At 44.3% G+C, this 24,039-nt stretch overlaps 1 protein-coding gene across 2 annotated transcripts; it reads right to left on the reverse strand.

Annotated features, from left to right (window-relative positions):
- Window positions 1-1,002: 1,002 nt before the first annotated feature.
- On the reverse strand, window positions 1,003-19,370 carry ZNF445 (zinc finger protein 445). 2 transcript variants are annotated; one of them, XM_011952618.1, is made up of 7 exons: window positions 19,327-19,370; window positions 9,900-10,477; window positions 6,130-6,298; window positions 5,684-5,778; window positions 5,269-5,395; window positions 4,336-4,446; window positions 1,003-3,600 (listed from the first exon to the last, which is right to left on the reverse strand). In XM_011952618.1, the coding sequence occupies exons 2-7, from the start codon at window positions 10,326-10,328 to the stop codon at window positions 1,436-1,438; spliced, it is 3,096 nt and encodes a 1,031-aa protein (XP_011808008.1). In that variant the 5' UTR covers window positions 10,329-10,477; window positions 19,327-19,370; the 3' UTR covers window positions 1,003-1,435. The 2 variants fall into 2 exon arrangements, with proteins under 2 accessions (XP_011808008.1, XP_011808009.1); XM_011952619.1 differs by lacking the exon at window positions 19,327-19,370 and adding an exon at window positions 12,990-13,109 and having other exon boundaries at window positions 9,900-10,479.
- Between the last annotated feature and the right edge of the window lie 4,669 nt (window positions 19,371-24,039).

Below are 24,039 nucleotides of genomic sequence, written 5' to 3' on the forward strand. Positions count from 1 at the left end.
GAGGGGTATGTGAAGGTGAGAGGGGCCTGCAGTATGCAGGGGCTAGAGACGTGAACACAACAATGGTAAGCATTTACATCTGCTGAGGCCGAGGATCCTATAGAAAATTCAGAAACGGAGTGGGGAGGAGTCTGATCTACGGGAACTGGCAGCAAGGGTAACCACATGAGAAGCCTTTCACCCATTCCATTTTACTGAGTCCTTGCATCTGTGGTTAACCCTTATAAAATGTAATTCAGATTCAAACCACATCACTCCTCAACTCAAAACTGTCCAAAAGCTCCCTGCCTCCGAGGCAGCTCAAGCCCCCATAATGACTCATGATGCTCACATGGCCTGGCCTATGGCCTCCCTGGCCCCTCTCCTCCCCTTCCAGCTGGCTCCCTGCACTCCACCCCAGGGGCTTCCTTGCTATCCTGAGGACACCAGACAAGACCCAATCTCCTCTGCCTGCAACTCTCCCTAGAGAGTTACCTGCTACCTCCCTGGCCTCCTTCAGGTCTTTGCTCAAATTTCACTTTCTCAGTTGAGGCCCTCCCTGACCAGACTATCTAAAATCACAATTGATCTCCCAATCCAGCACTCTCTCTCACTCTTCTCTGATTCACTTTGTCCACTACACACATCACCATCCAGAATACTGCATATCCCATTTGTTTGTCATCTGTAAAGATCCAAGATGGCAGGATTTTCATCTGTTCTGGTCCCTGCTAGGTCTCTGGCAAACAAACCAGTGCCTGGTGTATGGGAGTGCTCAGCACATTTCTGTTAAACAGATGGATGCTGCCGCCTATGTAGGCCTGTGGGATGGGGATGGCAACAGGGTACTGGTAGAGTTCCACAAGCCAAGTGCTTGAGTCCAGCATCCTGCTCTCCTCCACCTGCCGCTGAGACCTCTCTAACACCCTAGCAGATATCCAAAAGCCAGCCAAGAAGACTGAAGCCCCAGCCAGAACTCCCCAGGGGGCATTTGGGAAGACAAAGCATTCTTGATGCTGCTGCTTTTAAAGTCAATAGAATAGGCATAGCCACAGGCCAAACGTGAAGATAAATCTAGGATCCCACTGGCCCCTTTCCAGCAGCCACAGCCCATGATGCCACAGATATTTTGTCCAACTGTAAAGGGCAGTCATCCCTCTCCTCAGAGTTGTGGAAGACCCGACCAGGCGAGCTGCAGGCTATGGTGCAAAGGCCACTCCTAGAGGCCCAAGTCTCCAGAAGGGCTCCAAAGAACATGCTGCTGAGCTTCCCAGCGTCACATCCCAGCAGGCAGACTGGGGACTCCCCGAGCTTTTACATCCTTGGGATTCTGTCACTAGCTTCCAAAATAGAAAGGGCTGGGCCCTTTGTGAAGGTTTCTCCACACTGCCTATGATTAAGGGTTCTCCAGCAGGGGACTGAGAACCCACCCCCACTGTCATTGTCAGGTCCCAGGCTAATCTCTAATATGGTTTTTCATATGCCGAGCCAGGTTCGAAGACCACCTGAAGGTCTTCCCACACTTGGTGCATTTGAACGGCCTCTCTCGAGTATGAAATCTCTTGTGGCTAATGAGTTGTGAACTCTTGTTGAAAGTTTTCCCACATATGCTGCATTTGTGGCACTTTTTCCCAACGGTTATGTCCTGGAGTCCAGTGAGCCTGGAGCTCTGGTTGCAAGCTTCTTTGCAGTCTTCGAGGGGCATCTCCTCACTTGGTTTTAGCTTCTGTAATCTCAACTTTGTGTCCTGAGAGGAAGACCGCGCAGATGGGCTACGTTCAGCCTGTGCTGCTCTGGTGTGTTTCCTCTGGTGACTGGAAAGGGTATGTCTCCCAATGAACTCTTTCCCACACCACTGACATTTGAAAGGTCTCTCTGTAGAGTGGATCCTCTGATGGTTAACAAGGCGATAGTTTCTATCGTAAGATTTCCCACACAGATTACATTTATAGCGCTTCTCTCCACTGTGTATTCCCTTATGATCTAAAAGGGTTCTTTTACGTGTAAAGGTTTTCCCACATTCTTGACACCAAAAACGTTTCTCACCAGTGAGGATTTTCGGCTCCACATTTGGAGTCTTTTCACTTTCACGGCAATCATACTGTTTTTGAAGAGAGTGAATTCTCTGATGTCGGTAGAGATTAGAACTCCATCTGAAGGCTTTCCCACACTCCCTACACTTATACGGCTTCTCTCCAGTGTGAACTCTCTGATGGATGAGGAGGAAGGAGTGATTGCGGAAGGCCTTGCCACACTGGCTGCATTTGTAGGGCTCCTCCCTGGAGTGACTGCTCTGAGGAACCTGGAACACTCTGTCCTGACTAAAAGATGCCCCGCCCTCAGGTTTTCTTTTCATGGCATGCTTCTTCTTATGAACAATAAAGGCTGACCTATAGGCAAAGTCCTTCCCACAATCGCTACACTGGTATGGTTTCTCACCTGTGTGAATTCTCTGGTGGTCAACGAGAGTTTTCTTTCTAGTAAAAGTTTTCCCACACTGCTGACACAAAAACGTTTTCTCCACAGCGGGGGCACCCTGGGGCTGACTGCAGTCAGGAGACTGCCTGAAGCCCTCATGACATTCATCTTGTTTGTAGAATTTTTCCTCCTCATGCAACCTCATATGACGAGTAAAGTTTGATCTCCACCTAAAGGTTTTCCTGCATTTGGTACATTTATAGGGCTTCTCCTGGGTGTGAATCCTTTGATGTTCAAGAACATATGACTTACAGTGGAAGGATTTCCTGCACTGGCTGCAGTCAAAGAGTTTCTCCCCACTTTGGTCTCCCAAATGATGATCAAACCCTGAGCTGTAGGTGAGAGCTGCCCTATACTGATTCAATTCAAGAAATTTCTTCTTAGCATGGGTTTCTCGGTGCAGACGGTAGGCTGACAGACGTCGGAAAGCTTTCTCACATAAATCGCATTTATAGGGCTTCACTCCAGTGTGAATTTTCTCATGCCGCGCGCAGTTGGAACTCCACCGGAAGGCTTTCCCACACACCCTACATTTAAATGCTTTCTCTTGAGTGTGAAGTCTCTGATGATATGCAAGATGGGAGCTATGACTGAAAGTCCTTCCACAGTCACTGCACTTAAATGACACTCCCACCGTGTGAAGACTCTGCCCGTGCTGGTGATGAGAGCTAAGGCTGAAGTCTTTTCCACATATGTCCTTTTTATTCCCTTTCAGTCCAGTATGAATTCTCTGATGTAGGCTGAAGCCGCCAATCATGTGTCTGAGCCCCTTCCCATATTTCTTGTAGTCATAGTGGTGTGAACTCATTCTGAAGTGTTTGCCACAGCCATGTTTAAGGGATTCCTTTCTTCCAGAAACTCTCAAATATGTAACATGTTTTAAGTCAAGACTATTACTTCCTGATACTTCAGAGTCTTTTCCTGTCCTGTGACTGAAATTGGTCTCTTCTTTTTTAACTGTTACTCGTATGGGGTTTTCACATTGATCCTTTTGCCTGCTCTTCTGTTGAAAAGATTCTCTGAGCCCAATTCCCTCAGAAACACTTGTCGCAGGACATCCTGATGACACAGCTACGGTTTCTGCTTCTTCCAAAGGTTCCTGATCTAAGATGAATTTGTTTGTTTTAATCTGGAGGTCATCTCCTGACAAAAAATAAAACACAAGAGAATGTACTCTTTTCCCATACTTTGAACTGCAGAAAGCACCAAAGGGCAATAAAATGTCTGGGTGGTGAGGCTTTTGCCTGACTGCCAATACCTTTATAAAAGGCATAAGGCAAAACATGAAAGATTATCCCAGATTACAGGGAAGGGAGGAGAAAAGCAAGATGGGCAGGGTAGCTAGAGATATGCAGACATCACACCCAGCAGGGAAATAAAAAGGATTAAGAAGAAAGTGTTAAACAGCCAGAGTGAGAGAAGAATCATGGCATTATAGAAAGGTACCCAAAAGCCAAGGGGTGGGGCTCCAAGGAGCACTTGGCTGAAAAAGCTGGAGATCAGCCTATTACAGAAATAAGGACCAAGAAAAGAACAGGAGTGGGATGAGGACACCTAAGAGCAGAAAGGGGTGAGTACAGGAGATTCAGCAAGAGTGCAGGCCATGAGTGAGGAGGAGCATCAGTGAGTGAAAGGCAGGAACAGTGAAGGCCTCCAGCAGGCAAGAACTATTATTGAGAGGGCTGCTGGGGAAGGGGGACAGGAGAATAGACATGGCTGGAAGTGAATGACCTCTCAGAGGCCAGCCAGGATGAAAGAGACCCAGTGGCCCAAGCACCCTTACCGACACTGTTAAAGATCTTCCTTCTATAACTGACCTTAAGAAAGAGAAAAGTAAAAGCAGGAGGAGCAGGACCTGGCAGGTTCTCCGGAACTCACCTGTAGGGGCAACACTTGCATTCCCCTTAGGCTGAGCTGCCTGCAAGTTCAGGCCCCATGGCTCCCTTGCTTCCAACCAGGAGATCAGAGCAGGTTTGGTGAATGGTCCCACTGCAGAAGAGAAAGGAATGGGATGAGAAGAGAGATGGATGACACAGAACTACTCTTCAGGACCTCTGGGCCTGAAGTCCTGGTGGGAAGGTGAGAAAGGCCAGGAAGGTAGGCAGCAGAAGAAGCGAAGGAGGCCCAGTCATTTCAAATAGCCCTGGGCAGAGATAAGAAAGACTGACAGAAGTTGCCCCCAAAAAGGATTACTAGAATTTTCCAGAGGTGAGACTCACACGTCTACTTAATTGGTTACATCAGCCAACATTTTTTGAATGTCTAAATGGACTAGGAACTTAAAACATATTACCTTTAATCCGTTGTTTTTATTTGTTTTGAAACAGGGTCTTACTCTGTTACCCAGGCTGGAGTGCAGTGGCACGATCTTGGCTCACTGCAGCCTCGTCCTCCTGCGCTCAAGCAATTCTCCAGCCTCGGCTTCCCAAGTAGCTGGGATTACAGGCGTACGTACCACATGCTTGTATTTTTGTATTTTTTGTAGAGACGGAGTTTCACTATGTTGCCCAGACTGGTCTCAAACTCCTGAGCTCAAGCAATCTTCCCACCTGGGCCTCCCAAAGTGCTGGGATTACAGGTGTGAGCTACCACACCCAGCCACCCTTAATCTTTACAATAATCCAGAATGGCAGGCATTATTCTCCCCATTTTTCAAAAGAGGCTACCAAGGTGCTAGATTAAGTGATCTGGTTAGCAGTTACAGAGCCAGGATCTAAAACTAGGTCAGGTCCCTTTCTATGCAGCAGCACAAAACAACCCAAGAAGGTAGAAATAAAGATAGATAGAAGCATGAGGATATCGATTACTTACTCAGGAAAGCCATGTTCCTATAATTCTCCAGCATCACATCCCTGTACAGGTTTCTCTGAGCAGAGTCCAGCCACCCCCACTCGTCCTGGGAGAAGGTCACCTCCACATCCTTGAAAGTCATAGTCTCCTGAAAAAACACTGTGCCCTAGAGCTGGTCCACAGCTCCCAGCTTTGAAGGGGACAGAAGGGGAATCAACTGGCTCTTTGTGAATGCAGGATGGACCTGGCAAAGGTGAAAGGGAAGACCATCACCCAGCAGAAGACCTCTGGGCTTGAGGGGGATAATCTGGTCTCTGGAACACAGGTCTTTGGATGTGAGGTTACCAGACAGAGAAACCCAGGATGGGGGAGCTGCACTAACCCATTAGGCAGTGACGTGGGGACATCATGAAGGACCAAATGTCCTGTGGCTCACCTGAAGCTGGGCTGTCAGGGACTTGGGTGGTATTACCTGGTCTCCTGGGCACCCCTCTCTCTGGAAAAGGGCAGGCATCTGGGCAGCAGGAGTATCTGAAGGAGAAAAAGCCATGAGAGAGCGACTCAGCTCTGGACAGCCCACTAAGAAGCCCACTCTTCCCCCCAGTAGAGGACTCCTGGATGCATGAGCAGGTACAGAATGCTGTTAAATACCTATCTCACACGTCCTCAGTCTACTGGGGCCAGGAAAGGGGTAGTGGGACAGGGGGTGTAATGAGAGAGGAGCAAGCCACATATGGGTTACAGAATGGATGGAGAGGACAGAGAGCTAAGGGCCAGGACAGAAAGAGTTTCACATGAGAGGACAGATGTGAAAAGACAACACTACAGGAAATGCAAGAAGTGTGGCATAAGGCTGGGGTCTTAAGGCCAGGCAGCAAGTACCGGATTGCCCAGCCAGGAAGTCACGTGCTTCTATTTCATAGGGAGGCTCCAGGTGGTCCCCCAGAGCAGAGCTGCTCCTGAGAGGTGAAGCAAGGGACCATATCTGTGCAGATCGCAGGGCTCCTGTACCCATCCAATGCACATCTGGGCTCTGGGCAGGGCCCGGGTCCTGGCAAGAAGAAAATGTTGTGAGAGGATCTTTCTGGGAATCAGAAAGCAAACTCAGAGAAGAGACCACATGATCAATCTCTAACGGACAAAGGCCAAGGGATAGGTAAGCCAGGTCCTTTATTACTTCCAGGCAAGAAGAACACCCAGGGAGGTACCTCCAACCACCTCAGCCTCCTTGGGCTTTAATGAGGGCCCTGGGAGAGTCCAAGTAGAGAGACTCCAGCTCAACAGAAGGAAGCACATGTTAAGTCAGTACAGCACTCTTGTTGGGCCTCATATGACACAGTGCCACCTTCCCATTATCCCTCAGCTCCTACCCCAGGCCTATAACTTAGAAATGAGAGAGAAGAACTAGTTCTTCAGAATTAAACTCACAATGGTTCACAGTGAAGATATAGTCAAGTAATATCTACTGTCAAGTGCTCCTCTAGGCACTGATGTACAAAGTGAACTCAAAGAGGCAGGCTAGCTCCCAAGCTGTAAACTTGCTTTGAATAATAAAGAGGCAATGCTAATCATGAGAGTCAGCCATGGAACCACAGAAGAAAAAGTCTCCAGTGTAAAAAATGGCAGTGTCCATCTAAGTAGAGACCAACAAAGAGGAAGCGTTTGCCCTGAGACTTCAAATAACTCTGGTCTCTGAGGCAAGGCTGTCCCTCATATAAAGGTGGGTACAGGAAACTACAATTTGAGATTTTCTGGTCCTGTGACTGAGACATTCTCTATACCGATATGGACAAACCTTAGCCTGAGGCCATTAATCATCTGATACAGAGATACACACTAAAGATGATGAACTGATCACAATAATTTATCTCTCATTTTTTATTCTTCTAATAAAGGGAGAATTAAAAAAAAAATATGGAAGCACAGCAAAACGAGTTGAAGGACAAACTTTCTCGGGCCCTGGTTTTTCACACTGTGATAATTTTGCTGAACCACAGAACGATTCTGTGACTTTACATGTATCTTAAAGCATTTCTCTTCATTTTGCAAATTTGGGAGGCTTTCTCCCAGCCCCTACTGTCTTCTAAGTACCTTTCAACCAGCTTTCTGCTCATGTGGCAATGTTTTCATGGGTTTTTTAAATTACATCTAGCTGTAAATGAGTTGAATATAACCAAGCCACGATTTTGTAACTACTGTGTACCTTATTTCCTTTTATAAATTATTAATCAAGTCCTTTTGAACATTTCGTTGTTTTGGTAAAAATAACAAATGCTCTTTTAAATTTTTTAAAATAGTACCCCATGTGGTGCAAAAATATTTTCTAACAGTTTTACCCTGTGTTTATTACCATTTACTGCTGGTAGATCCAATGTCCTGATGTCTTACTTGATTTAATTTTTATAATAAAGTTTCAGGGACAAGTACGCCAAATTTGTTTCAGAAATCTTTTTTTCTTTTTTTTTCAGATGTAGTCTTTCATCAGGCTGGAGTGCAGTGGCATGATCTCGGCTCACTGCAACCTCCGCCTCCCAGGTTCAAGCAATTCTCCTGCCTCAGCCTCCCAAGTAGCTGGGACTACAGGCACACACCACTACGCCCAGCTAATTTTTGTTATTTTTAGTAGAGATGGGTTTTCACCATGTTGGTCAGGATGGTCTTGATCTCTCGACCTCGTGATCTGCCCCCCTCAGCCTCCCAAAGTGCTGGGATTACAGGCGTGAGCCATCATGCCCAGCTACAACTTTCATTTATACATGAATTATGTGTGTAGAATCATATACATATGTATATGTATGAATGTGTGTGTGTGTGTGTGTATATATATATATATATATTTTTTTTTTTTTGAGACGGAGTGTCTTTCTATTGCCCAGCCTAGACTGCACTGGTGCAATCTCAGCTCACTGCAGCCTCCACCTTCCAGGTTCAAGCAATTCTCCTGCCTCAGCCTCCTGAGTAACTGGGACTATAGGTGCATACCACCACACCTGGCTAATTTCCACACTTTTAGTAGAAATGGAGTTTCACCACGTTGGCCAGGCTGGTCTCGAACTCCTGACCTCAAGTGATCCACCTGCCTTGGCCTCCCAAAGTGCTAGCACTACAGGCGTTCGTCACTGCACCTGGCCTGTATTTTTATATAAATAAAATTTTAAAGAAGCCTTAAAAAACTGATAAATGCTTTTTTCAAAAACTGAAACAATACAGGAAGCATCAGCTCCCCTGTGTGCAGCAGCAGGACAGGAAGAAAGCACTTGAACTGACCGGCTGCCACTCAAATGCCAGGCCTGGGACTCCTAACTCTGCCAGGGCCAGGTATATGATAAGCACTTGAATATTTACTGAACAAATTCTCATGATTAGACCATTTCTGCATTTTCTTCTTAATGAAGAGAGGCTCTGAAAGGTACAACTATGTGGCCACAGATGTTGAGGTTGTGGAATGAAGTCTAAAATCGAGGTCTTCCTGTTTCTCAGCCCAGCACTGCCCCTCAGCACTCACGTCCATCTTCCCTGCCTCCCATCTCACACACATAGAAAAGATCCTCAAAAGCTTACTGAGAAGGGCTGGGCACAGTGGTTTATGCCTATAATCCCAGCATTTTGTGAGGCCAAGGCGGATGGATCACCGGAGGTCAGGAGTTCAAGACCAGCCTGGCCAAAGGTAAAACCCCATCTCTACTAAAAATACAAACAAAATTAGCTGGGCATGGTGTGGTACACCTCACCAAAAAAAAAAAAAAAAAAGGCTTCCTGAGAAGGAAGCTACGTGGTGCCTGCAGAGCACTCTTCTGAGTTTTAATATGTACTCTTCCCACTGAGAAGCCAAGAGCCCTAACCCTAAGTGCTGTTCCAACACCCACCACTTTACAGGGCTACAGTTAGTCTCAAGTCAAATTAGATAATATGTGGAGATGGACTTTGTATACTGTAAGCCACTGTGTCCAAAGACTAGTTACTGGGCTTTTTTTTCTTTTGAGACAGGGTCTTGCTGTGTCATCCAGGCTGGGGTGCAGTGGTGCAGTAACGACTCACTGCAGCCTTGACCTATCTGAGTTCAAATGATCCTCCTACCTCAGTCCTCCAAGTAGCTGGGACTACAGTCACATGCCACCATTTCAGCTAATTTTTGTAGAAACAGGGTTTTGCCATGTTGCCCAGGTTGGTCACGAATTCCTGCACTCAAGCAATCCGCCTACCTTGCACTCTAAAGTGCTTAGATTACAAGTGTGACCCACCATGCCTGGCGTAATTTTTAAATTATGTATAGAGACAGTGTGGGGGGGGGGCGGTCTCCCTATGTTGTCTAGGCTGGCTTGAACTCCTGGCCTCAGGGAATTCTCCCACCTCAGCCTCCTAAAGTGCTGGTATGACATGTGTCAGCCACTACACCCAGAAGTTAGTATTATTTATGGAGACTTGCTGACCCTATCTAGAGCTGATACTCCTCTGGGAAGGCAGGAAAGGATACCTGCTAAAGGGTCCATAGCTCAGGGTCCTGTTCTCAGCTGCTCAGGTACCATGGGAAGAAGGGAAGGCTTCCCCGCACTCCTCTATACTGACAGTTCAGAGGGCCACACCCATCCCCAAACAAGCTGGCTCACCAGCAGGAAGAGTTCCCCGGGCACCACATACTTGCTCACACTCACCCTCCATGATGTCCCATCAAGGTCCCTCTGCAGCTCCTCCAGCAAGGCCACGGCCTCCTCACCACTCTCAGGATTATGGAGCTGCACCCAAACCCGGAGCTCCCCAGGCAGGATGCTCAGGAACTGTTCCAGCACCAGCAGCTCTAGGATCTGTGCCTTGGAGAGAACATCAGGCCTCAGCCACCAGCGACAGAGTTCCCGGAGCCGGCTCAGAGTTTCTAGTGGCCCCGAAGACTCATGGTAGCGAAGCTGTCTGAAGAGCTGGCGGAACAGCTCCTGGCCAGGGCGGTTGAGTGTCTGTGGCCTGGCAGCCTGCACTGGAGTATAGCTTTCATCCTCCTCTTCCTTCTTTATTGTCTGAAGCCGCCCTCGCTCCCTTGAAGACTGGGCCTGAGCTGGATAGACAGCATGCCACCTGCCTGGAGGCATCACTCCTGTTCAGGGACTAATCAGAAGAGCGCGAGCTAAGTCCACCTTAGACGTGGGTCCTCAGAAGTATCTTCTCAGCACTGCAGTCAACCATGCCATTTGCTGGGACATCAGAAGTCATCGGCAAGTGACTGAAACAACCAGCATTTCTGTGCACGAGGGGATGAGAGAATAAAGTCCATTATACATGGTGCAGTTGGATTCTGCTGGTTGGGATCATCTTTGTATGTATAAGGAGAGCGTTTCCACAGATATATATGCCAGTATCAAGTAGACCAGAGCTAGGTTGTTCCCCACTGGAGTAAGCTAAGAAAATATCCCACAATAAAACATATGCTGAACTTACACATTAAAACTTTGTAAAAAACACAAACGGATGATGAAAAAAGTCAGAGAAGATCTAAACAAATCAACAGACATACCATATGCATGTACGGGAAGATGTGACACAGTAAAGATGTAAATTCTCTCCAAATTGATCTATAGGTCTAATGCAATCCCTACCAAAATCTCAACAAGATTTTTTGTAGATATAGACAAACTTATGTGGAAAGGCAATGGAATTAGAATAGCTAAAATTACGATAGGTCAGGTGTGGTGGCCAACACCTATAATGCTAGCACTTGGGAGGCAGAGGTGAGCGGACAGCCTGAGCTCAGGAGTTCGAGACCAGCCTGGGCAACATGGCAAAACCCTGTCTCTACTAAACATAAAAAAATTAGCCAGGCATAGTGGTGCATGCCTGGAATCCCAGCTACTAGGGAGGCTGAGGCAGAAGAATCACTTGAACCTGGGAGGCAGAGGTTGCAGTGAGCCAAGATCATGCCACTGCACTCCAGTCTGGGCAACAGAGCAAGAGTGTCTCAAAACAAGCAAGAAAACAAACAAAACCAAAAAACAATTATGACAAGAATAAATTGGGAGGGATCAGTCTGAAAACAGTCTACCTGATTTCAAGACTTAGAGCTACATTAATCAATTCTATGTAGTATTGGTGGAGGAAGAGACACTTAGGTCAATGGAATAAAATAGAAAAACCAGAAACAGAACCACAAAAGAATGCCCAACTGATTTTTTAAATATCAAGTGTGATTTTGCTATTATATTTTAAAATACCTCAAATGAGCAATTCAAAAACCAACAAAAAAAAAATCCTGAGATTCCCCTAGTTGATTTTATGACCCAACAATGAGTTAAAAATTATAATTTGAAAACTACTAATCCAGCTTCCCATTCAACTCTTGTATTTATTTTTATAATTCATCATAAAATGTGGTGTCCAAGGGTTCAAGCCACTTTCAGGAGGTAGCACTTTGTGAGGCCGAAATGGGTGGACTGCTTGAGGTCAGGAATTTGAGACCAGCCTGGCCAACATGGCGAAACTCCAGGTCTACGAAAAATACAAAAAATTAGCTGGCCATGGTGGCATGTGCCTGTAATCCCAGCCATTCGGGAGGCTGAAGCACGAGAATTGCTTGAGCCTGGGAGGCAGAGGTTTACAGTGAGCCAAGATCGTGGCACTCCACTCTGCACTCCAGCCTGGGCAACAGAGCGAGACTCTATCTCAAAAAAGAGACTATCTGGAGTATATTTTGGGCTCTGAAGAAATGTTTGTTTCTTCATACCTGGGGAAGGAGCTTGCGCTACGAATCACATCACTATGTAGAGGAGTCCACACCTGCGATACACAAAACTGATTCTTTTTTTTTCTTTTTTTTAAAGACAGGGTCTCTTTCTGCTGCCCAGGCTGGAGTGCAGTGGTGTGAGCATGGCTCACTGCAACCTCAAACTCCTGGGCTCAAGCAATCCTCTTGCTTCAGCCTCCATAGTAGCTGAGACTACAGGCATGTGACACCACAGCTAATTTAAAAATCATTTTTAGAGATGGGGCCTATGTTACCTCAAACTCCTGGCCTCAAGTGATCGATCCTCCCACATCAGCCTCGTAAGTAGCTGGGATTACAGGCATGAGCCACTAAGCTTGACCTTCAATCAATTTTTGATAAAGATGTAAAAGCAGTTCAAAAGAGGAAGGATAGTCTTCTCACCAAATGCTGGAGCAATTGGACATCCACAAGCAAAATAAGGAAAATTGACCAAAACCTTGCCTCTTGTACACTTGAATTCAAATGGATCAGACTTGGCCGGGCGTGGTGGCTTACACCTGTAATCCTAGTACCTTGGGAGGCCTAGGCGGGTGGATCACGAGGTCAGAAGTTTGGGACCAGCCTGACCAACATGGTGAAACGCCGTCTCTACTAAAAATACAAAAAATACAAAAAAAATTAGCTGGGCGTAATGGCATGCACCTGTAATTCCAGGTACTCAGGAGGCTGAGGCAGGAGAATCGCTTGAACCTGGGTGTTAGAGGTTGCAGTGAGCCAAGATTGTACCACTGCACTCCAGCCTGGGCAACAGAGTGAGACTTCTAAAAAAAAAAAAAAAAAGGATCAGATTTAAAGTTAAGCCATAAAACTATACAACTTTTAGAAAACAACCAAGGAGGCTAAGCGCAGTGGCTCACGCCTGTAATCCCACCATTTTGGGAGGCCAAGGCAGACGGATCACGAGGTCAAGAGATCGAGACCATCCTGGCCAACATGACGAAACCCCATCTCCACTAAAAATACAAAAATTAGCTGGGCATGGTGGCATGTGCATGTAGTCCCAGCTACTCAGGAGGCTGAGGCAGAAGAATCACTTGAATCCAGGAGGCAGAGGTTGTAGTGAGCCAAGATCATGCCATTGCATTCCAGCCTGGCAAAACAGCGAGACTCCATCTCAAAAAAAACAACCCAGGAGAAAATCTTTAGGATCTAGGATGAGGCAAATAGTTCTTAGGCTTGATACCTGTGATATTATGATATATATACACATTGGTTTTTATCCATGGTTCATGGCTCCTAACTCCCATAGCCCTTATTTCCTAAGTGATTAAAACAATAAGCATATCTTTTGTTGAATTATTTGGCCTTTGTCCTTGGTTCCTGAAGCAGCTTTGGAATTTCAGAGTGATAAGGGTAAGACAGCCTTTTGTTATAATATTGGTGCGTTTTAGGCCTCAGAAGTAGGGCTCAAAAAATAGAACATCTCTCTCTGACCTTTTCTTGCCCTCCTTTCACCTGCTCCTTTTTCTCCCCAAGGCAGGCCACAGAAACTAAAAATACACAGTTATCTTCCCCCTTTTTCGTCTTTCTGCTGGCCGTAAATTCTCTGACCTATCATATCTGATTGTAGGTCATAAGATACCCATTTCGGGAGTCCTGCCTCATACTCAGTAAGTCAAAATGCTGCATAGAGAGGCCAAGAAGAATTTGAACTAACAGCCTGAGTGTCCCCACTTAGTCTATTAATATGAGATCCAACTCTTTTTCTCCAGTCATGTTCTACATGGTTGTCCATGCTTCAATCATGCTTACCCAATGAAGTCTCCATAAAAGGCCCAATCGGATGGGGTACAGAGAGCTATGGACAATTGCACTTGTAGAGGCTTGCAGGAAGGCGAACAAGAACTCATCCATGTGCCAGGATAGTGGCATAACCCAACTCCACAGCAACAAAAGCTCCTGCACCCAGAATATTGCCAGACCTCCCCCTGTGTATCTCTTCATCTAGTTGTTTATTGTATCCTTTAAAATATCCTTTATAATAAATTGATAAATGTGTTTCCCTGAGTTTTGTGAGCTGCTCTGTCAAATAAATTGAGCAACACAATCAGAAAATTAATCAACAAAACAACAACAAAATAAAACACCCAGAAATAAAGCAATAAAACATGTACAGGATCTTAAAAGAGAAACAAAAGACATAATAGACCTGAATAAATCTTAAGTATGGAAAGACAAATCTTTTCACAATGCCAATTCTTCCTAAGGTAATGTGTGGTTAATAAAATCTCAACCTAATTCCACTATCTCTTCTTAGGGCTTGATAAGCATATTCTAAAATTCAAGCAAATGAGTAAAAGGGCAAGAATAGCCACGATAACTTTTTAGAGGTGAAAATATTTGTTCTACCTTACATTAAGGCTTACTACAAATCTACATTAATGAAAACACTATTACTGAAGGAATATGCAAATAGTAGATAAAAGAAACAGTATATACAGAAGCCTGACATGGGCTTAAGCATACATATACATTTGGTCTATGATAGAGGCAGCATTACACACCAAAAAAATGAATTCTAGTTAAAGATTTATACTCAAAAGGCACATTCTTCATGCCCCAGGAATTTTCCTTCTAAGAATCTCCCCTGAGAGCCAGGTATGGTAGCTCACACCTGTAATTCTAGCACTTTAGGAGGCCAATATGGGAGGATCACTTGAGCCCAGGAATTCAAGACCAGCTTGGGCAACACAGCAAGACTCCGTTTCTATTAAAAAATGAAATAAAATAAGAATCTACCCTGGAAAAATAGATGCACAGTATACAGACATTTACATAAGTGTACACTACAGCACTCTATAACCTAATATTGAAAACAACCTATTTGCCCAACAATAGGCCTAAAGAAAAGTGAGCCAGGCGTGGTGGCTCACGCCTGTAATCCCAGCACTTTGGGAGGCCAAGGTGGGAGGATCACAAGGTCAAAAGATCAAGACCATCCTGGCTAACGTGGTGAAACCCCATCTCTACTAAAAATACAAAAAATTGGCCGCGTGTAGTGGCAGGCGCCTGTAGTCCCAGCTACTTGGGAGGCTGAGGCAGGAGAATAGCGTGCACCTGGGAGGCGGAGCTTGCAGTGAGCCAAGATTGTGCCACTGCACTCCAGCCTGGGTGACAGAGCGAGACTCTGTCTCAAAAAAAAACAAACAAATAAATAAATATTAAAAAAATAAAAAATAAAAGTGAAACTGCCCTTTGCAAAATTGTGACTGACACAGTGAAAGAGATCTAACTTAACTGATTCCATCTTGCTTCTAACTTCCAAGCTGTCTGTTCATTCCTGGGCACAGGCTGAACTAACTCTGGGAGAAACTTATAGTTTAAACAAAGACAGTAACAGCCCTTTCCCAAAGCAGACCTCCTTCTTGCCTGGGTACTAGATTGCCTTTATAGAACTAACATTAGCCACAAGATTAGATATTATGGTTTAGGAGTCATGCAGCTGGAAGCTACAAGATTCTGACCCTCCCGAACTGCTCCTAAGATCAGTGCCTGAGATACTGTGCAGACCCTGCACTTGATGGATTAGCTGGCACAACCCAGATCAATAAACTGGCTCATCTAATCTTGTGGCCCCCACCCAGGAACTGACTCAGCACAAGAAGACAGCTGCGACTCCCTGTGATTTCGTCTCTGACCAATCAGCACTCCTGGCTCACTGGCTTCCCCCCATCTACCAAGTTATCCTTAAAAACTCTGCTCCCTGAATGTTTGGGGAGACTGATTTGAGTAATAATAAAACTCTGGTCTCCCGCATAGCCAGCTCTGTGTGAATTACTTTCTCCATTGCAATTCCCCTGTCTTGATGAATCAGCTCTGTCTAGGCAGCAGGCAAAGTTTACTCCCTGGGCAGTTACAAATTTGGGGGCTTGTCCAGGACTGCCCTTGTGGCTACCTGTCCCTGATTCAGTGGCCCCCCCTCCAGCGATGGATCCAGAAGGCAGCCCAAGCAGCCACCTAGTTCTTTTGGAACCGGGGGCTGATTCTGGTACTCTCTCTACTGGCGGGGCACTGCCGACCCAATGTGCACAGATTTAATAGCAATGGAGAAACAGTCCTGGGGGGACATCCCTTAACTGCAGCCCTATCACAGGGTGTCTGTCTATAGCCCCATTGCAGGGTGTCTGCCGTTGGTGAATATCCTAGGCGCTGCCAATGCCTTCTTCCTTCTCCCAGCAGCTTCTGTAGCACTATGGTGTGGTGTCTGTAGCCCCATTATGGGGTGTCTGTTTGTAGCTCCACCATGGGGTGTCTGTGTCTGTAGCACCATTGCAGGATGTCTGTTCGGCTCCTAAGGGACTCTTCCTAACCAGTAGGAAGAGTCCTGGTTTGGAAGACTTCTAACTCAATGAGGAAGATTTAGAGGTTTCTCAGACCGAGAATAGGAGGATAGTTTAGTTAGGGATCTGATTTGGAAGGCCTTCTGTCTGCCTCACCTTTGCATGTGTTTGTTTATGTGAAAGGGACCTCAGAGGCATTCTTGATAGAAGTCCAGCAGGCCTAATTCAAAGAACCCTCCTTATTTGGTCACATTCGATGAACTTTAAAGAAGGCTCAATGCTCAACAGGTCTGTCTCTTGGGATGACTATCTGCTCTTCCCCTTGCCCAGAGACCCCATTGTGAATTACCATTCACAGGTTGTCCCTTCCCACCTGGAATGGATCAAAGACAACAGGGACCAACGGGAAGAAGTTTGAGCTCTGTCAGATTGACTTTGGGTGCTGAACAAGGTGACTAATGTTTGTTTTGTTACGTGTGTTTTGCTGGGACAGAAAATGTTAATTTGGTTCCCCATGCAGCCTGTTGGGCAAATTAAGAATCTTGCTGGCCGGGCGCGGTGGCTCAAGCCTGTAATCCCAGCACTTTGGGAGGCCGAGACGGGTGGATCACGAGGTCAGGAGATTGAGACCATCCTGAGCTACACGGTGAAACCCCGTCTCTACTAAAAAAAATACAAAAAACTAGCCGGGTGAGATGGCGGGCGCCTGTAGTCCCAGGTACTCCTGAGGCAGGAGAATGGCGTAAACCCGGGAGGCGGAGCTTGCAGTGAGCCGAGATCGCGCCACTGCACTCCAGCCTGGGCGACAGAGCTAGACTCCATCTCCAAAAAAGAATCTTGCCTATGGTTCCATAAAACAGGAAAGAGTGATTTTCTTTTGTAAAGTGGCTTGAACCCCACAGCTATGGCACAGTGAGGAGGGTCATCAGAAGCTGCTCTATTCTTCTGGAAGCTACAGAGAAAAGGAGCCCAGAAACCTGGTATGCCAGCAAAAAAGGGTAAGAAAGGCTTACCAGGCAAGTTTTTGGTCTCTTTCTCTTTTTCTTGTCTGGGTAAATGTCACTATTGGTTTCTCTGCAAGGGTTTAATAGAAACTAGTCTTAGGCGGCAGCAAATCTGGTGTACTTTGTGCTAAGAATTTGTCTTTCCGTGTTCTGTAATGGAGAAAGGAGTATCACAGGATAGAATGTGGGTTTAGGACCCCTGTAAGCCTGCTTTTCAAGCCAGCCTAGCAGGTTGGACGGTTACTTTTTACTACAGGTCTCTGAAACCAATACTGTATGAAATTTGTCTTGGTTTCTGTCCTTAAGAGCTTAACCTTGTGACCACATACTTGGTTTCCGCCATCCAGAGGACAGGAATTTTGAGGTTCATGTCACAGCCCTAAAAATTATCTTGAGTAGTTAAAAAACTTTGCAAGCTTCAAATTGGCTTCTCTAGGCTCCTTCTGAGAAGAACCATAGAAACTGCTCATTGCTCTAACTCAGTAGCTAAAATAAGGCTTTGCTTTTATGACAATGGCAGCCTGGGTTCTATTCTTGGCTTCTGGAATGATTCCTTTCTGGTTTTTTATTTATGTAACTTTTCCCTTCATTGAGGTTCCCCGCCCGCCCATGAATAGTTTCTGATTTCCTATCTTGAATTTTCCTTTCTCTAAACTACCCTGGGGGAGATTCTAAATCTTGAAGAAAAAAAAAGGAAAGAAAGAAAGAAAAGAAACTGCTTACTATCCCTTTGAGACACCCGTGTGTCCATGGCTAAGTTATAACCTTAGTGAAATCTGATTAATTTCATGTGGGAAGTTACCTGCAGTAAGATTCAAAAGCCAAAAATATTGGCCGCTTGGTATGGCTAAAGTTGGGTAATAAAAATATTTAAAGCACTTTTTTTTTAAGAGTGCTATGGTTAAAAGCTTAATTAAAAGTGGATAAACAAGCTATAGGTATATTTAAAAGGTCTTTTCTTTTTCTTCTTGGAACTTGTTTTTCTGGAAAAAGGTTTTTTCTTCTCAGTCGACTGAATTATCTTTCTTCCGTGTGTGTGTGTGTGTGTGTGTGTGTGTGTGTGTGTGTGTGTGTGTGTGTGAGAGAGAGAGAGAGAGAGAGTCTCACGTTGCAGTGAGACTCCTGTCGCCCAGGCTGGGGTACAATGGCACAGTCTCAGCTCACTGCAACCTTTGCCTCCCAGGTTCAAGCAATTCTTCTGCCTCAGTCTCCCAAGTAGCTGGAATTACAGGCGCCTGCCACCACACCCAGCTAATTTTTGTATTTTTAGTAGAGATGGGGTTTCACCATGTTGGCTAGGCTGGTCTTGAACTCCTGACCTCAGGTGATCTGCCTGACTCAGCCTCTCAATGTGCTGGGATTACAGGTGTGAGCCACTGAGCCCAGCCTGTCTTGCCACTCTTAATGCACAGATGACAGGCCCTAAGATAACTTCTGGTAGCCTGGGACTCATTGGAAAAAAGAGACGAGGCACCACAGACCCTGTTTTGGGGGAAACAAACAAACAAGCCACCTCTGTTTTCCTCATGAAACCACAGGAATTAAAAGCTGATAGATCCTGTTCAAAATCAAAGGCTCTGTTCTGTTTTGCATTGTGTTATCTGACGTTTTTGAGTATTGGGGTATCAGAAATTACTTCCCATTATGAGAGAGCTTTGGTGTGTAATAACTATGTATACTTTAAGGGATGGCTAAGAGTAACTACGGAGGGATACTTGATTCTGCACACTTGGATCAGAGAAGCATGCTCTTGGCCACCTGGAAGATAAGGAAACACGCCCATCCCTCACTGGGAGATGAGACTCCCATAAGAGATGGGCTGATTACAAAACGGGATAATTCGGTTTGGGTTGCCTTGCAATGAAATACAGGGTAGAAGCACTGCACTGTTGACTGGTTATGGTAGCTCATGCCTGTAATCCTAGCACTTTGGGACGCTGAGGTGGGCGGATCACTTGAGGTCAGGAGTTCGAGACCAGCCTGGCCAATATGGTGAAACCTTGTCTCTACTAAAATGCAGAAATTAGCCAGGCATGGTGGTGCGTGCCTGTAGTCCCAGCTACTCGGGAGGCTTAGGCAGGAGAATCGCTTGAACCAGGGAAGCAGAGGTTGCAGTGAGCTGACATCATACCATTGCACTGCAGCTTGGACGTTGCAGTGAGACTCCATCTCAAAAAAAAAAAAAAAGGCAGCAGCATTGCACTGTCTTCTCTAGCATTTCCCTCCTTTTGGGGATCCAGGATCCAGTATAAAAAGGCACTCTTAATTTTGGGGATCTGTCTTTGCCTTCAGCTGCTTACTTGCTGCTTATGTGGCCCTAGAAACAGATGCTTTCCTGGCCCTGTTCCTCCAAGGGCTCAACTCTGAAGCCAGTAATCCAACCAAGAAACTGGCAAATGAAAAATCTTACAAGGGCTGAATCTTCTGTCTGTCTATTTCTATATGTTGTATGTTTATATACAAAAGAGCTCTGATTGGCTTAGGAAAGTAAGCGCCTAAATCAAATATTTTGTCAGAAAAATAGAAACTTTTAATGCCTTTTTGTTCACGTGACTTTAGTATTCTTTTGGAAATAAAGACAGTTTTAAAGATTGATAAAATAAAATGTCTTGAAAATGGAGACATTTGGTCTAAATTAAGATATCAGATTTGCCAAATGCTTTAAGGTCAAATTGTTTCTTTGACTTCTGAGAATTGTTCAATTTACCTATTTTGGAGCATTAGATTATAGACAAGGCCTTGGGACATATGGAGAGCCATGCCCACTAGCTATGCTAAAAAGAGTCAGATCTTATATCCTAGGCTCCACCCCAAATCATAATTAAAATCGCGTGCTTGGCTGGGCACAGTGGCTCACGTCTGTAATCCCAGTACTTCGGGAGGCCGAGGTGGGCAGATCACGAGGTCAGGAGTTCGAGACCGGCCTGGCCAGCATGGTAAAACTCCATCTCTACTTAAAAAAAACAAAAAATTAGCTGGGCATGGTGGCATGCGCCTATAGTCCTGGCTACTCGGGCAGCTGAAACAGCAGAATTGCTTGAACCCGGCAAGTGGAGGTTGCAGTGAGCTGAGATTGCACCATTGCATTCCAGCCTGGGCAACAGAACGAGACTCCGTATCAAAAAAAAAAAAATTGCTTATCAGGTTTTCCACTAAAAATAAAATTTGCTAAGAGTTAACATTGTAACATTTAATTGAGACCACTGGAGAAATAGTTCTACATACAAGGTGTGTAGGAAATGTGTTTTTGGTAAAAGATTATAAGAAGGCATGGGAATATGGCTTTTGTTAAAGGGAATGTAATTTTGTCTATTTCAGAGGGTTTTAAGGATTATCTTCACCTAAAAGAGGAATGGAACAAAACTGAAGGTTTAAGCGAAGTGAAAAGGGTTTGTGAAGGGTTGATCTTGTAAAAATTCTGTGGGTATAAACAAGTTGGCTAAGATTTAAAAGAAATTATTTAGCTTTTTTCCGTAGGTTAAAAAATTAAAATCATACTGATGTGGGGCCAAAATCCGGGCCCATGTGTCTGAATAACAGGGTTTTCTTAGAAAATTGATCTGCTCTTTGATGGAAAATTGTAAAGGGGTCTAAAAAGTTTATGAAAATCTTACGGTCAAATGAATTAAAACTGGATAGAGATACAAACTTTTATTTAAAAAACTAGCTTTAGGCTGCACGCCGTGGCTCACGCCTGTAATCCCAGCACTTTGGAAGGCCAAGGCGGGAGGATTATCTGAGGTTGGTAGTTCAAGGCCAGCCTGGCCAACATGGTGAAACCCCCCTCTCTACTAAAAATACAAGAAATTAGCTGGGTGCAGTGCCGCGCGCCTGTAATCTCTCAGCTACTCTGGAGGCTGAGGAAGGCAAATCGCTTGAACCTGGGAGGCGGAGGTTGCAGTAAGTCGAGATCACGCCACGGCACTCCAGCCTGGGCTACAGAGCAAGCCTTTGTCTCAAAAACAAACAAACAAAGAAAAAAAAACTAGCTTTAACATTAAAGATGCATTAATGCAAACATGAAATTTGGTTTTCTCTTTTGAAGATGATTTTTAAGTAATGTTAAAAGATAATAAAAGGGTTTTGTTTTCTCCTTTGGGTAAATGGCAGGGAAAAAAGGAGAGAAGAGAGATTCGGTTGGCCTCATGCTATCTTCGTTAGGTCTTCTTTGGAAAGCTAAGTCTCCTCTAACAGAGAAAAGGTTTTTCTTTTTAAAATTTTTTTTTGGAATTTTGGCCAAATGAATGATTTATGGTGACCTGGGATTCTATTTTGTGATATCCAGTGTTTTAAATCTTTGCTACTTGACAAACTTTCCAAAATCAAATGATAAATTATGTCTCTTTCCAACCTAGAATTTTAGATATTAGGTCCTCTAAAGTCCAAAAATGGCATTTGGCTTCTTTGGTACAATAATCATACAGGAAGCATTGTCAAATATAAAATGGTGTTTGGCTTTCTTTGGTCTAGATTTGTGCAAGTGTGTTATTAGTATATGTTCTGAAATTATGTAAAACCCCTATAATTCTAATATGACTTAGTATATGTTATCAGTAATAATTATAATTATGTTAACACACTGTATGCCATGGAGGTGGCAAATTTCCTTGTCAATCGTGTCTTTAACTATGGCTGCCCTAAAATGTTTTTGTCATCCATAGACAATTGTCTCATTTTGGTCCTCTTTAAAAGATGGTTTTATAATCTGGTATAAAATTTAATAGGTGCTCTTAAATGCAGGATTCTGATTAATTTACTCTGGAGATTGTAATACTAGAATAAACACTTTCAAATAGAAGAATGAATGGTGTTTGGTTTACTTTGGACTGTATTTGTTTAAATATGTTATCAGTATGTGTTCCAAAATTATGGGAAACTTCTATAATGCTGACATAATTTAGTGTACATTATTATAATTGTTATGTAAAATTGTTGTACGCCACAGAAGTAACCAAAATTCCTAGTCAATTGTAGCTTTCATAGTGGCTATAGATTTTTGTCATCCACAGATATTTTGTCTTGTTTGGTCCTTTTCAAAAGGCAGTTTATAATCAGATGTAGGACTCTAAGTGCCAGTCTCAGATAACTTTAAAAACTGTGCTATTGGAATAGAGAATAAAACAAGCTCCTAGGACTCTCATGGAAAGCTAATATGTTAAACACTGCTAAACCTTTTGTTTTCAGAGTTAAGATAACTTATTTCTTTAGAGCTATTTGCAACTTTTAACGAGTAAAATATTCTCCTGCGAACAAAATTTGGAGCATATTTGTTCCTTTCTACATGATTTATCCAGAATTTGGAAACTATTTGTGAATATTCTCAATTTATGGCAGTACAGTTCATTGAGTAAGTGCAAGAAGAATCTGTTTCCTTTTGTAACAGGACACAGGTGGAGAAATCATGCTTCCTTTAAAGAATCAAAGTTGACTTATAGAGCCAATTAAAGTCTGTTGGGGAATCTGGCCTCATACCTTGTCCACACAGTCTCTGTACAAGGCTCCTGACGACCTGTGGTGACAAAAGAATGTCACTTTCTAACAAGCCCAGGAACCCCAAGTTACCTTGGGACCTCAAGAGGAGAGGAATTTGCCCAACTCACAGGTATTTGAGAGTACAAACCCATGGCTGGGCTCGGCTTTTAAAAAGTCTTAGCTGAGATTCTGCATGGAACAGAGTTCTATCAAAGCCAATTTAAAAAGCCTAAGTGAAAAATAATTATTCTTGGGGCACTTTATGCAAACAATCAGGCCAAGCACAGTAAGACTAACATTTATTTTGTAAATAAATCAGTTCTATCAAGATTTGTTTTTAATAAAAATGGGGACTGGAGAGAGAAAATTATGCTTCAAAAGAAAAACTATAGTACAGTGTTGTTAGCTGTTCTTGAAGTTTTTTCTCTGCAGTTTAAACTAAATTCTAAATTCTTTGTGGGTTAGAAGTTCCCAAACTAATACTTTCAAATCTTTGCTTTTAAAATTGGGAATTGTACTCCTCATCTTAGGAGTCATTTTTTAGCTTACAGTAGGCTGTTTCACGTAAACACTGTAGTAAAATTACAAACGAAAATACTAATGTTCTTGTCATGCAAGCCATGAACGCCCGGCCAGGCCTGCAGGAGTACACTCAGACAGTTGCAAAGCAGTTCTACTCTTCTCATGTTAGCGTTCACTCCCATTCCCACTATGTCCCCTGTCAGCAGGAAGAAGCCAGAGCAATCAACGATCTTTTCCTACCTTCATAACCTACACCTTATTAAGGTGTCATAAAACCCAAAGGGAGGCACTGAAACTGTCATTGCAAAATTATGACTGAGACAGTGAAAGAGATCTAACTTAACCAGCTCTATCTTGCTTCTAACCTCCAAGCTGTCTTTGTTCATTCCTGGGCACGGGCTGAACTAACTTTGGGAGAAACTTAGAGTTTATAGTTTGAATAAAGACAGTAACAGATCTTTCCCAAAGCAGACCTCATTCTCGCCTGAGAACTAGATTGCCTTTATAGAACTAACATTAGCCACAAGATTAGAAATTACAGTTTAGGAGTCATGCAGCTGGAGGTTACACGATTCTGACCCTTCCTAAACTGCTCCTAAGATCAGTGCTTGAGATATTTTGCAGATCCTGCACTTGATGGATTAGCTGGCACAACCCAGATCAATAAACTGGCTCATCTGATCTTGTGGCCCCCACCCAGAAACTGACTCAGCACAAGAAAGACAGTTGTGACTCTCTCTGATTTAATCTCTGACCAATCAGCACT

The sequence above is a fragment of the Colobus angolensis genome, unplaced genomic scaffold (genome assembly GCF_000951035.1).
Source record: "Colobus angolensis palliatus isolate OR3802 unplaced genomic scaffold, Cang.pa_1.0 Scaffold344, whole genome shotgun sequence".
In the NCBI taxonomy this organism is placed as follows: Eukaryota; Metazoa; Chordata; class Mammalia; order Primates; family Cercopithecidae; genus Colobus; species Colobus angolensis.